Source organism: Lemur catta, chromosome 4 (assembly GCF_020740605.2).
Source record: "Lemur catta isolate mLemCat1 chromosome 4, mLemCat1.pri, whole genome shotgun sequence".
Taxonomy (NCBI): Eukaryota; Metazoa; Chordata; class Mammalia; order Primates; family Lemuridae; genus Lemur; species Lemur catta.
In genome coordinates this window covers 42,267,075-42,281,335 of record NC_059131.1, presented here as the reverse complement: position 1 = coordinate 42,281,335, position 14,261 = coordinate 42,267,075, and the positions used below count along the sequence as shown (strand labels likewise).

General features: G+C 32.9%; 1 protein-coding gene across 10 annotated transcripts in view; it reads left to right on the top strand.

The window, feature by feature from the left end:
* CCDC88A (coiled-coil domain containing 88A) overlaps positions 1 to 14,261 on the top strand; it is a 120,600-nt gene that overhangs the window by 78,583 nt on the left and 27,756 nt on the right. For 8 of the 10 annotated variants that reach the window (XM_045549641.1, XM_045549640.1, XM_045549638.1 and 5 more), the window contains 6 exons: positions 624 to 751; positions 2,574 to 2,715; positions 6,566 to 6,730; positions 10,345 to 10,506; positions 11,401 to 11,678; positions 11,910 to 12,053. In XM_045549641.1, the coding sequence (XP_045405597.1) occupies positions 624 to 751; positions 2,574 to 2,715; positions 6,566 to 6,730; positions 10,345 to 10,506; positions 11,401 to 11,678; positions 11,910 to 12,053 (1,019 nt within the window). The remainder of the gene's footprint in view (positions 1 to 623; positions 752 to 2,573; positions 2,716 to 6,565; positions 6,731 to 10,344; positions 10,507 to 11,400; positions 11,679 to 11,909; positions 12,054 to 14,261) is intronic. The other 2 variants (XM_045549639.1, XM_045549633.1) reach the window with 1 other exon arrangement.

Sequence of the window (14,261 nt, the reverse complement as noted above, 5' to 3'; positions counted from 1 at the left end):
CAGTTAAAAAGTGTCTTAGCATTCTGGTAGAAAGTCACATTGGGAAGTCTGCATTTTTGCTAAAGAGGCATTGAGAGGGACATTTTTATTTTTTTCTTCTGTTCTACAGTCTTACAGACATGAACAGTAGGCTCCTTGTACCTGAACATCTGAGAATGTCCCCTAGTTCTTCAGACCAATACCTTAGGTCTCTTTCACAGGGAGCAGGGAGGCTTGTGGTGAGAGAGAGGAGTGTTGTATCCAGCATATATTCATAGGAAGAAATACACACTAAAGTTCTAGCTCATTATTAAAGAGTAAATAGATATATGTTTTTTCCTCCACAGCTTTCAAACCTAAGGTGTGTCTGAACAATTAAAGAGTTTCCCTTTTATTTTTTAACATTAGAGTTAAAAAACAGTATTAGCAAAAGGAAAGAAGGAAAAAAATTGTTTCAATTAGGTTATAACTTGGTTTTTTAACTCCTTTTCAATGATCAAGGAAAGGTTCAATGACAACATTTCTGTCTTTCCTGGTCCAAATTAAATGTATTCCTAGATGATGCTAATTAAAATCTTAGCTGACTTTATTAGATGTTTATGTTGTTGGCACTTACATGGATTGTGTATTCCTTTTACAATAAGGATTTGGTGAGTGAAAAATTGAAGACTCAACAGATGAACAATGATCTCGAAAAATTAACTCATGAGCTTGAGAAGATAGGGTTAAATAAAGAGCGACTATTACGTGATGAGCAAAGTACTGATGACAGGTGAGTATTAAGTCTATTTGGCAAATAGTTTAAGTTATTTTTTTTCCTCAAATATTAATTACTTCCTGTACTAGCTACAGAAAACATTTATGTATTTTACCCTGTTTCTGGTTCCTTTTCTTCCCTTGGAGAACGTTGTGTAAGAAAAAAAAGTACCAAAGACAATTCCCATCCATCATCTCACGTGCAGTCCTCATTTTTCTTTCCTTACTGTACATCTCCATCAGGAAGGTCCAGAAGGAACTCAGATGTCCCAAATTTAATTTCAGACTCAATAAACGCTTTTTTTTTTTTTTTTTTTTTTGAGACATTCTCTCACTCTGTTTGTTGCCCGGGTTAGAGTGCCGTGGCATCAGCCTAGCTCACAGCAACCTCAAACTCCTGGGCTCAAGCAATCCTACTGCCTCAGCCTCCCTAGTGACTGGGACTACAGGCATGCGGCCACCATGCCCAGCTAATTTTTTCTATATATTTTTAGCTGTCCAGGTAATTTCTTTCTATTTTTAGTAGAGACAGGGTCTTGCTCTTGCTCAGGCTGGTCTTGAACTCCTGAGCTCAGAAGATCCGCCCGCCTTGGCCTCCCAGAGTGCTAGAATTACAGGCGTCAGAGTAAACGCTTTAAAAAAAAAAAAAAAAAAGGTTCTTGACTTGAGCCAATACCAAAATGAGTTAGATTTGTTCTCTGTATTCAATGAACTTAAAATCTGATTCAGCAGAAAATATATACATATAAATTAATTATAATAAAAGGCAGAATGTGCTGAAATTTCTCATATATACACTTTAGGTTTTTATTTGGTTTTGTCTTCAGGGTCCTTAGGTGTAAGAAATGGATCATAATTTTTGGTTTATGATACACTCTCAAATTGTGTTCACACACTGTCCTTTTTGTGAAAAAACTGACTTAATAATAATATAATTATTCATGTATCCACCATTCAAAAAGATAACTAGAATATTGACAGTCACATCTATCTGCCTCTTGCCACTCTGTGACCAGTATCCTGTGTACCTTTTTTTTTTTTTTTTTTTTTTTTTGAGACAGAGTCTCACTTTGTTGCCCGGGCTAGAGTGAGTGCCGTGGCGTCAGCCTAGCTCACAGCAACCTCAAACTCCTGGGCTCAAGCGATCCTTCTGCCTCAGCCTCCTGAGTAGCTGGGACTACAGGCATGCGCCACCATGCCCGGCTAATTTTTTCTATATATATTTTTAGTTGGCCAGATAATTTCTTTCTATTTTTAGTAGAGACGGGGTCTCGCTCAGGCTGGTCTCGAACTCCTGACCTCAAGCGATACACCCGCCTCGGCCTCCCAGATGGCTAGGATTACAGGCGTGAGCCACCGCACCCAGCCCTGTGTACCTTTTTTACTCTAACTTCTCTATACTTTGAAGACAAAGTCTTCAATAAGTTTTAAGTCTTAACTGTTCATGGGTCCTTGTATAAATTAATATTGTAGGCAAGTGCTTGTTGATGTAATGAATCCATCCACTTCTTCTCTGTATACATTGTATTATAATACTGTAAGGAATATTTTGAGACTTAGATCTTCCAGATTCCATTTTTGAGCATTAATTGTTGCTTTTGACAATCTAGGCTCTATTCTGGAACTCTGTTAACTCAGTGATTTTATTGCTTTGTGACTAGGAATAGTTTTAAAGGGGGAGCGGGGCAGTAAGAAGAGGGTAATTTAATTTACTTCTTTTTAAAAATACACTGTTTATAAGACCCACTTATGTCATCAATATTTGTGGTCATAAATTATCTTTTAAAATAATTTTCTGACCTCTGGTGATGAACTATATTATTTTTGTACTTGGATAGTAGGTATAAACTTCTGGAATCAAAGTTAGAATCCACTCTTAAGAAGTCCCTTGAAATAAAAGAAGAAAAAATTGCTGCTTTAGAGGCTCGTTTAGAAGAATCCACAAACTATAACCAGCAATTACGGCAAGAACTTAAAACAGTAAGTGATTTTCTTGGAAAGAGTTTTAATTATCATTTATTTTATAAATATTTGGACTGAAAAATGTAAAGAAGAAAAAAATTTAAACATTTTATTAATATTTAGCCTATTTCTTCATTTTCCATAATTTTGAGACTATTGCTAATCAGATCTTTGTCATACAGATATGGTAAAATTTATTCAGTTTTATTTCATGTATGTAATGTCCCTCATGCAGTTAGGGACATAGAATTATAAGGGTGGGATAAGGAAGAGGCAGGCTTATTTTATTAGGAAAAGCTTTCAATGAGATACTGACACTTTACTCTGGCTCTCTTTTCCTATTGAGAATCCAGGTAAAATTTTGATAGGCAAAGATATGGGTGTGAGGATACCAAATAGAGGAAAATCATATGTGTGGTATAAGAAAACATCTGATCTCATAAATTGGAGGTCTTTTCTAGATCTGTTTTCTTAAGATACTTGGAATTATTCAATGAAGTAAGCAAAGCAGAGGCAACTGTTTTCCCTAGTGAGCAGATTGAAATTTAAGGGACTTGCCCATTCCATAGGGTTAGTAGATGGTAGATTGGTAGAGTCATATTCTGGTTTATTCTTCCTTTTATTGTCTCTGCAGTGCTACCAGGAATGATCTTAAAGTCAACTACTAAACATTCAGACTGACAAAATGACTGTAGGCTACATTCAAAATCATTCTATTTAGAAGATTATAGGATATACAAGTAGATAGCCAGACAGTGTCAGGCATCCCTTTTCACATAGTTGTCTGATAGTCATCTTCCCACCAGATGACAGTTTGGGTGCAAGATGAGATTCACATTGGTTGTGTGTGTGAGCTGCCCTGGCTTTGAGACCTCATGTTCCATAGCAGTAATTACCTCTTGTAACAACTCCAAAGGCATAGATTTAAGATCCCCACGATGAACATACCAATTACAGAAGTTGCTGCATGCAGAGAAGTTTAGAGATACGGCTTCCTATTAGGTATTTACACTTTTCCCAGTCCAAATATAATTTACCAGTCAGGGATCATTTTTCCCATAAGCAATGTTGCCTAGTAACAGAATTTTCTGGTTATGTCAGATTTCCAGAGAAACAACTAAAGTTGAATTTCTCATGCAGAAAAGGAAGAGTTTGTTCACCATTAGCCCATGCCATCATTGCTGGTATTTGTCACAGACATTGCCATGGAACATATGTTGTTATAAAATAAATTGTATTCATTTATGTATTTTTCAGCCATATATTCTCAGAACCAGAGAATAAATTTTAGAACTGTTTAGTTAAATAAAGAATTATCCAAAAAATAAAGTAAAACTTGGTACCAGATTTGATTAAGCAGTATCAGTGGGTTACAAATAAAATCAACTTCATAAAGCTACTCCACTAGAAAATAAGTGAGTTTTGGTGTGGATTGGTGTATGCGTTCCAAGTCTGAAAGATAGAAATTTAAAACTCCATCATTGTCTTCTACTTTGAGCTATCTTGGCATAACTATTATGGACTAGCTTCCTGCCATACACTTGTATTCAACTGGAATTATACTGTTGTAAGCTTTTTGTTTTCCCCCTATGAGATGGGATCTTGCTCTACTGCCCAAGCTGGAGTGCAGTGACACAATCATAGTTCACTGCAGCCTCCAACTCCTGGGTTCAAGCAATCCTCCCACCTCAGCCTCCTAAATAGCTGGGACTACAGGCAAGTGCCACCATGCCCAGCTCATTTTTTAAATTTTTTATAGAGACAACGTCTTGCTATGTTCCCCAGGCTGATTTCAAACTCCTGGCCTCAAGCAGTCCTCCCACCTCAGCTTCCCAAAGTGCTGGGATTACAGGAATGAGCCACTGCACCCAGCCCTCAGCTTTTAGTGCTATATATGAAGAGGCATATCACTTCAAGATAGACTGTGAAAGTTAAATGTGAATAGTATAAGGCCTAAAGTAACCACTAAATTAGTATGAGAAAGAGTTATAGCTAATATGATCAAAAAAGGGAGATAAAATGGAATCATAAAACATAAATCCAAAAGAAGGCAGAAAAAGAAGAAACAGAGAACAAAGTACAGATTGTACAAATAAAAACAAACAGTAAGATGGTAGTTTTAAACCAAAGCATGCCAATAATCACATTAGATGTAAAAGGTATAAACACCCTAGTTAAAAGGCAGAGATTAATAAACAAAAAGGGAACACCCATATATATGCTGCCTACAAGAAACCTTGATGGAAAATGATATATCACTCTAAAACTAATCAGAAGAATGCTAGATTGGCTATATTAATATTAAAAAAGTAAATTTTAGAGTAACAAATAATACCAAGGCTAAAGAAGTTAATTTCACAATTATAAGGAGGTCATTCCAGCACAAAGACATAACAACATTAAATGTGTACCTAATAATAGCTTCAAAATATGTCAAGCAAATGTTTATGGAACTGCATGGAGGAAGATAAATACACAATTATAATTAGAGGCTTTAACACCAATCTCTCAATAATTGCTAGAACAAGTAGAAAGAACTTCATCTGCCAGATAATGACCTACAGCTAACTTCATCCCTAATTATGAAAGATTAATCACTTTTCCCCTTTGATCAGGAACAAAGCAAAGATAAATGCTCTATTTCCATTAAATACTGTACTAATCAGTGAACTAAGAGGAAGAAAAGGCATACAGATTTGAAAGGAAGAAGTAAAAACATCTTTATTTACCTATGACATGATTATATTTACAGAAAATCCTGAGGATTTCTCAGAAAAATCTCTACAGCTAATGTGAACTTATCATTATCATAGGATAAGGTCAATATATGAAAATGTGTTGTATTTTTATATATTTACAGTGAAATTTAAAAGAAATACACCATTTACAATACCATAAAATAACATGAAATACTGAGGGATGACTTTAAGGAAATGTAAGAACTCCACACTAGAAACACCTAAGGAATACTTTTTATTTTTTTTAACAAAATGGAATTAAGCTGCTACCTTAGTAAATTAAGTACCATATTCATGAATTGGAAGACTCAATATTGTTAAAATGGCAGATCTCCCCAGATTGATCTGTCAGTTCAACATAATCCCAATCAAAATCCCAACAAGGTTTATATATAGATTAGTAAGTTGATTTTAAAATTTATATGAAAATATTAATCATATATTGGTGAGAATTTGCAGCAACTGCAACTATCACACATATTGGTGGGAATATGAGATGTTATAACTAATTTAGAAAGCAGTATGGTAGTTTCTCATAAAAGCAAACATACCTATCCTAGAATAGGATATATTACCTAGAATGAACATTGTTCATTCTAGGTAATATATCTTTCTTAAAAAGGCAGACATACAGAGATAATTCCTCAACTTTAATTTAGGTATCTTTTAAAGATTATTAACATATGTCAAGTCTTTACTTATTCTTTATATGGAGATCTCTAAAATTTCTAAATTGGTGATAGATAGCTCTAAAAAGAATCATTAGTATTTAGCAACATTATCCACTAATTCAGGGCCATTTTCATCACAAACAATAGGATTTGAAATTACAGAATATATTGTAGGAGCATGGCACACAAGCAGAGTATACTTAATATTTCTAGGAGGAAAGGGCTTGCATTTTTAAAAGCACAAATTGTGATCATGATAATAATTTTCATACATAGTATTTAACACAAAATTTTCACTGTTTTTTTTTTTTCTTTACTCTCGAGTGATACGAGTTTATCCCATTTTTAAATAAAGTGTCTCTCACATTCACGAGACCAGTGTAGAGTCAAATTCATTGTGAGTAATATAACTTGGTGATTTTTTTTCTCCCCATTAAAATATTTTAAATGAAATTTTAGGTGAAGAAAAATTATGAAGCTCTCAAACAGAGACAAGATGAGGAAAGGATGGTACAGAGCTCTCCTCCAGTAACTGGTGAAGATAACAAATGGGAGCGAGAAAGTCAAGAAACGACGAGAGAGCTTCTGAAAGTTAAAGACAGATTAATTGAAGTAGAAAGAAATGTAAGTATTTTTAAAATTTTGCTAGGAATAGTTTTTTAGAAATAAAGGATATATTTATCTTAAATTAGAAAATTTTTCTAATCTGGTTTTATAGTTTTGTACTTTCATGACTGATTTATTTTATAAAAAAGACTGAAGAATTAATTAATGTGCATTTTTTTCATCACCCTGATATAAGTCCATCAGCAAGCTTTGTCAACTCTATCTTGGAAAGATGATAACCCCCACCCACCTACTGCTCCAGCACTGTTGTTACCATTCCAGTCAAGATACTATCATCTCTCGCCTAGACTATAGAATATCCTCCTAAATGCCCTCCCCCTTCCACTCCTAGCCCACAAAAAACCTATTTTCTTTTTCTTTTCCAGCTCCTATTGAAGCAGGAAAAAAACCTATTTTCAATGCAGTAGCCAGAATGATCTTTTCAAACATAATCCAGATCTTGTCACTTTACCACTTAAAATCTTCAGTGGCTTCCCATTTCTGTTAGGATAAAATCCAAATTCTTTTGTGTCCTTCCTGACATTGTTCTGCCTACAACTCTAACCTTAGAGATACCACTCCTCTACCCACCCCCTTTTTAAATCTGGAGGTAATATTATTATGTATTAATATCTGGAAAATGCTTAATTCCTTGAACATAGTAAGCAAATAAATTCTGGTCATATTGGCCTTTTTTTATGTTTGTTCCTACCTCAGGGTCTTTTTGTTTGCTTCCCCTGCCTGGTACACATGGCTGCCTCCCTCAGCATTTGGGTGTCATGCCACGTATATCCTACAAGAGGTCTTCCCTGACTCCTTCCCCTAGTAAAGTAGCTGTCCCCAACCTAAACCATTCACTATCACACCACTGCCTCAATTTCTTCTTAGCACTTTTCACTAAGTGAAATTAGTTTTTAGATTCATTTATTTGTTGTTTGTCTAATGAAAAAAAGCTTCCATGAAAGCAGGTAGTTTGTCTTTTTTACCACTGTGCCTTTAGTATCTAGAATAGTGCTTCGTAGGTAGTAGACACATAATAAATATTTGCTGAATGAGTTCAGTTAGTACCTAATAGTAAACAATAAGTAAACTCAACAACAAATATTTACTCTTCAGAGATGATTTAACCTAAGGAACTTACGTGATAACAAATAAATTAGTTGTGGTGATTGTTATTGTATTTTAATTTAACATAAAATTAATATCCTTTATTAAAAATTTGAAGCCCTAAAACCAAAAATTAATCCCCACACCAGTGATTTCTCCTTTCTCATTAAAAAATAATCACTGTTAACATTTATCTTTCTAGAAAAATGTGGTTTATCTATATATAGAAGTGTATTTCCTTTACAAATTTTTACCCGTGGAATCATGCTACATAAAGTTCTCATTTGCATTTTTCAGCTGTTATCTTGGATATCTCTCTATTTGAGCAGATATGGATGTTTCTCATTGCGTTTAATGATTACTCCATAATGTGAATGTTACCATAATTTATTTAAATAAATCTCACATTTCTGGACATTGAAGTTATTTGTAGGTTTTTCTGCAATGAAAATCCATATATGACCATGTTCATAGGGTGCTAAATTCCTAACAGTGGAATTGCTAAACCAAAGGAGATATATATATATACACATACACACACACTTGTGTGTATGTGTGTGTTTGTGTAATTTTAATTGGTATTTTTGTATTAGCCTTTAAAATAATCTCATCAATTTTCAGTCCCACTAATAGAATATACATATCTTTCCAGGTTAACATTTGGTATTACCCAGCATTTTAATTTTTGTTAAAATGATAAGAGAAAGTGTTTTAATTTGCATGTTTTAAATTATGAGTGAGGTATTATACATCTTTTCATATATTTATTGGCTATTTATAAATACTTTTTAAAATTATTCAGTGATGTATATACCTCTATCACTTAGAGTCATAATTACATTTTAGAAAATTGAACTGTCATGTAAAGTTCTATAAGGTGAATCTCTTTTTCCCATTGTCTTCCTTTATAAATTTCCATTGGGGAAAAAAATGACTTGGTTGTCATGTTAGTCATTTTAGATAAAAGGGTTATATAAATGGTTAGTCCTATAATAGATTGGCAATTTTTGTTTATTTGCCAGTATTATATTTGTTCACTTTCTTTTCCATTGTAAATTTTTTCCTGGTCTCAGATACCTTTTCAGCTAATTCTTCTATTCATTATCTATTATAGGAATTTTTCTTATTCCTAGAGATATCTGGACTAATCATATAATTTAGTTTCTAAAGTGCTAAACTACAATAGTATTTTACATATGTAAGTGAAAAATGGTTGACTTCTTTGTGTCAAGAGAGTATATAAATACATGAGTATTCCGTAGTATTTTTTCCAGCACAAATTTTTTCATCCTTTTTATTTGAACAAATCAACAAAAGGGAAGTAAAATATCCAGACCCATTTTAAAGAATTTTGCTTCATAAGCTTTGATTTTATGGTATAATATGTGGATCAAAGCATCACCTGCCTTTTACACAGTGGCATGTAGTATATATAACATGAAAGCCAATAAAATGAATGTTATCTTTATATAGAGATACAATAAGAATAAGATACAATTCTTATACATATTGCAGTGATAGACCAATTATTGCCTTTTTGTATATTAAAGTTTTATTTCTGTTTCCTGGAGGGTTCTTTGTTTATACTTGATGCTCATTTATTTTTCATGAAATTTTATTTAGAAATAATCCTGAAATTATAATGTATATGACAAACATTTTAAAATCTATCACATTAAATATAATGATCTGCATAGTAATTTACCTGTTTAACTATAAAAACTGAAATATGGCCATATGTACTGGAAAAATTGAAAATGGTGTGTTTTGTTTGGATATGCTCCAGAAGTCCTTAGTTGAAGTAGAGTGTTAGTATTTTATACCACTAAAATAGTAAAGAATTTTATACCACTAAAATACTAAAGAACAGATACAACTAAAATAACTGAAGAAAATATGTAACATCTGTTAGTACTATTATGGGCTAAATTTTTAAACAGATGGGTAAGATGGTTCCCGTAAACCTTCTCTTTCCAATATTTATTTTGCTGCTATCCCAGGAACCACCACTCACCTATGTGTACATTTGCCTTTGGCACACCTCCTTGCCTGGACATAGCCCCACTTATTCTGAGCACTCTGGTCCTTTTTTTTTTTAAATATTTTTGAAAATTATAAATATTTTAATTTTTTTCATATTTTATTTTTTTTTTGCCAAAAGGCCAAGAAGCAGTACTTTGGCACTTTTGAGCAGTATTAAAACCATACAACTTCATCCTAGTTCTTGGGTTAAGAAATACATTCAGAATAGAATATTTTATTTTGAGGCTACTATAAGGCAGATGGGACACAGGCACAATAGTATATTAAGCCTTATTAAGAAGTATTATTGCCTTCTTAGATTAAATGTCTGTTTACAATTTAGGATAGTGGGAGAATGTTTTGGGTTTTTTCTCTTAAGATTATTCGATTTTTTTGGATCATGATGGTAGTAAGAGCTCACTGTACAAAATTACAGTATGTTGCAGAAATATATTGATGTTGCTTTTATTTTTAATATATATGGGTTTTTTTCTTTTATTAAGAATGCTACACTGCAAGCAGAGAAGCAAGCATTGAAAACTCAACTGAAGCAACTTGAGACACAGAACAATAATTTGCAGGCTCAGATTCTTGCACTTCAGAGGCAGACGGTGTCATTACAGGAACAGAATACCACTCTTCAAACACAGAATGCCAAGCTTCAGGTTGTAATGCAATATTTTGGGGATGTGCAACCAATTTCTTGAATTATGCTATTAAAATAAGGGAGACTACACATGGGAAACATTGTGTCTTAGTGAATTTAACAATTAATTGAAGATATATTAAAAGTTTTTAATTTTTAGTGCCATGCCAAACTTTCATATATCAGCATTTTTTAAAATGTCAAAGCCTCTAAATACTAATTAATAAATTCACTCAATAAATATAAATGAGCAAAGATTATTTATGTTTACTTTATGGTCTTTCTTAAGTTTAGTTATTAGAAAATAAGACAGCATAGGAATGTTGTCTTTAGACTTATCCTTCATTCAAAGGATCCATCTTTCACTTAACACTACCTACCAGAGCAATCAGATGGTGAACAGTGCAACTGTCTGAAACTTCTTAAAGAGCAGAAACAAGTTCCCTCTCTGAATCAAAAAGTTCTTCTTTCTGTAACCCTTTTCTAAGTGATAAATCAAATACTAATCTAATTTGGACTTGAGAAATTTCCAAAAGTAATTTTTCAGGTCCACCAACTCCTAAATTCTAGAAATGATAAATTAGCATTTCAAATTCTATACTTTTTCAGAAGTAGAATACTAGTAGTTGCTAATTACCTTCATTTAAAATAAATTCAACCCAAAACATATATATGTACAAGTATATATATACACATACATCATATATCATATATATCATAACACCTCCAAAAATCAAAATCAAATGGTAGCCTTATTCTTTGAAAAGCTAAAATCCAGATTTTCCCAGTGTAATGTAAATGTATCTACAGTAATGTATTTAGAGTATCCTTAAGTTAACAATATAAATCTTTTATTTTTAAAAAAAGAACATAAACTATTTTTCTTGTCTGATAACAATATGCATTTTTATAGGTTGAAAATTCCACCCTTAATTCCCAAAGTACCTCCCTTATGAACCAGAATGCACAGCTCCTAATACAGCAGTCTTCCTTAGAAAATGAAAATGAGTCTGTAATCAAAGAGCGAGAAGAGCTAAAATCTCTCTATGACTCTCTGATCAAAGATCATGAAAAGCTGGAACTTCTTCATGAACGGCAGGCTTCAGAGTATGAATCTCTTATCTCTAAACATGGAACTCTAAAGTCTGCCCACAAAAATCTTGAGATGGAACATAAAGATCTTGAAGACCGGTAATTTATTATATTTTGTTGTATTGTGAATTTAAACTCAGTTTTCTTCAAGTTGTATAATAAATTCTATATATTAAATACCTCTAATAAGTAATTTATGTAGGAAATTTGTATAAATTTACATGTGTTTTGTGTGATACTTATTAATAAATTACTCTTATTTCCCTCATTTCTAAAATGTTTTCTTTTTTGGAAATGTTATAAACCAAATACTTAACTTTTGTTTTCCAGTTACAATCAGTTACTAAAACAGAAAGGACAGTTGGAAGATTTGGAAAAAGTGCTCAAAGTAGAACAGGAAAAAATGCTGCTTGAAAATAAAAACCATGAGATGGTAGCTGCAGAGTACAAGAAACTTTGTATTGAAAATGATAGGTAATATTTATATATTTTAATTCTGTATTATGCCTTACACCCAAAGTGTATACTGCCCTGTTGTAATACCAACCATAATTTGGACTTAGAATATTAAAAAATAGAATAGACTATTTGGTACAGTTCTTTTTATAGGAAAAATGCATATACATATCCCACAGCAGTAAGTACATTACCCAACAAAATCATGCAGTTAGTTACGGAATCAATCATTCAAATGCCTGTTTCTCCTATTTTCTCTCATTGTCCCTCTCTTGTTTTCAACTACTTAAGGTTTTTTTTATTGATACATAATAGTTGTACATATTTGAGTAGTACATATATTTTGATAACTGCATACAATGGGTAATGATCAAATCAAGGTATTTAGGATATCCATCACCTCAAACATTTATCATTTCTTTGTGTTGGGAACATTTCAAACCTTCTGGCTATTTTCAAATATACATACAATAAATTACTGTTAACTGTAGTCACCCTACTGTGCTGTGGAACACTAGAACTTACTCTTTCTATCTAGCTATATGTTTGTACCCATTAATCAGTCTGTCTTCACCCCATCCCCCAGCCTCTGGTAACCACCATTCCACTCTTTACCTCTATGACATTGACTTTTTTTAGCTTCCACATCTGAGTGAGAATATATGATATTTGTCTTTCTCTGTCTGGCTTATTTTTCTTAATGTAATGACCTGCACTTCCATTCATATTGCTGCAAATGACAGGATTTCATTCTTTTTCAAGGTTGAATAGTATTCCACTGTCTCTATATACCATATTTTCTTTAGTCATTCATCCATTGATTGTCAGCTAATTAAGTTTTTAAGTCAAATTATATAACAAGATTTCTGTACCTTGATAACATTTACGTACTTTGTTGAAGCCGAATGTAATTAAACCTGATTGTTTATCTTTGTCTCTTTTTACCAGTCTGCTTTCCCAAGTCTTGTCTTTTGAAATTGCTATAAGTGAGCAGTTCCATAGTTTCCTGGCTGATTGATTTGTACTTACATTTTTAACTGTCTTATGTATTAATGATCTCATATTGCCACAGGGCTATTATTTTTTAACTGGAAGCCATGGGAAATCAAAACTTGCCAACTGTAACCCTTCTGTTTCATAGGGGTACATTTTTGGAAGTTTTTCAGAAACCTCTAAAAAGTTAAACAGCCTAATCATTTGCACTATACTTACAGTGCCATAGCCGAAGAGAGCTGAAAGGCAGCACGCAAAATGCAAGCAGGGATCATTGAGTATTTGTCCTATTATGAATTTAATACAATCCATTTTTAGATTTAAACTTCTCTTTTCCTTTAAAAAAAAAAATCCCTAAATTTCTAAAGTCATCTTCATTTTCATGTTCAACAGTTTTGAATTTAGTTTCCTATAGTTACAACTAGAAATTCGCTACTGGGGGATTTCAACTTCCCACAGGCTCAGCACCAAGCTAGATTCAAAGGTTATAGGACATACATGTACAGTATGTATAGTAGAAGATTAAATTGTGACAAGTTATATCATACATGGACAGGGTCATTTTTATTATATACCAAATATTGGGGAATACCTTTACTGTGGAGGTCCCATCTTTTACCTAACCTTTTTCTGTTGTTGGGATTCGAAATTAACTGGGGATAGTTCATGAATTTAGGTAGGCCTTCCAGGAATCTAATTGTGTATATTACCGAGGAGCCTCCAGAGAAACAACTCAGCCAAAATGAAGAAGAAATTGAGAATGATGAGACTGACCTAGAAAATTCTCCAGGCTTAGAGGGAATAGTGGTTCTGAACAGAATATTTGCTCTCAAATCTATTCTTGCCCAACTTTTATGGACTCATGTCTGTGTTCTAAGGAGAGAAAAGGCTTTAAGTGGACTATGAGAAGGGGGGAGGAGGAAGCAGGAGAAAAGAAAAAAAAATTAAGTGGACTATGAAAGAGTTGTTTCACCAAAAGTATTTATGAAGACTTTGCTGAGGGATAATAATTCATTCATTCCTCTAAATAGCCTAAGTTTAATCTTAGATAATGCCAAATCAAGAAAGTTTCTTACATGAAATAGGTTGTCTTGGCCATTTTAGAATTGTGTTTGCTGAATTGCATTTGCATTTTGGTAATAATATCCTCAGCTTTAAAGGACAGTATAAAAAACTCAAAAAGTATTTGCCAAAGAGATATCTAGGACCTCGCATATTATCTTTTTATATTAC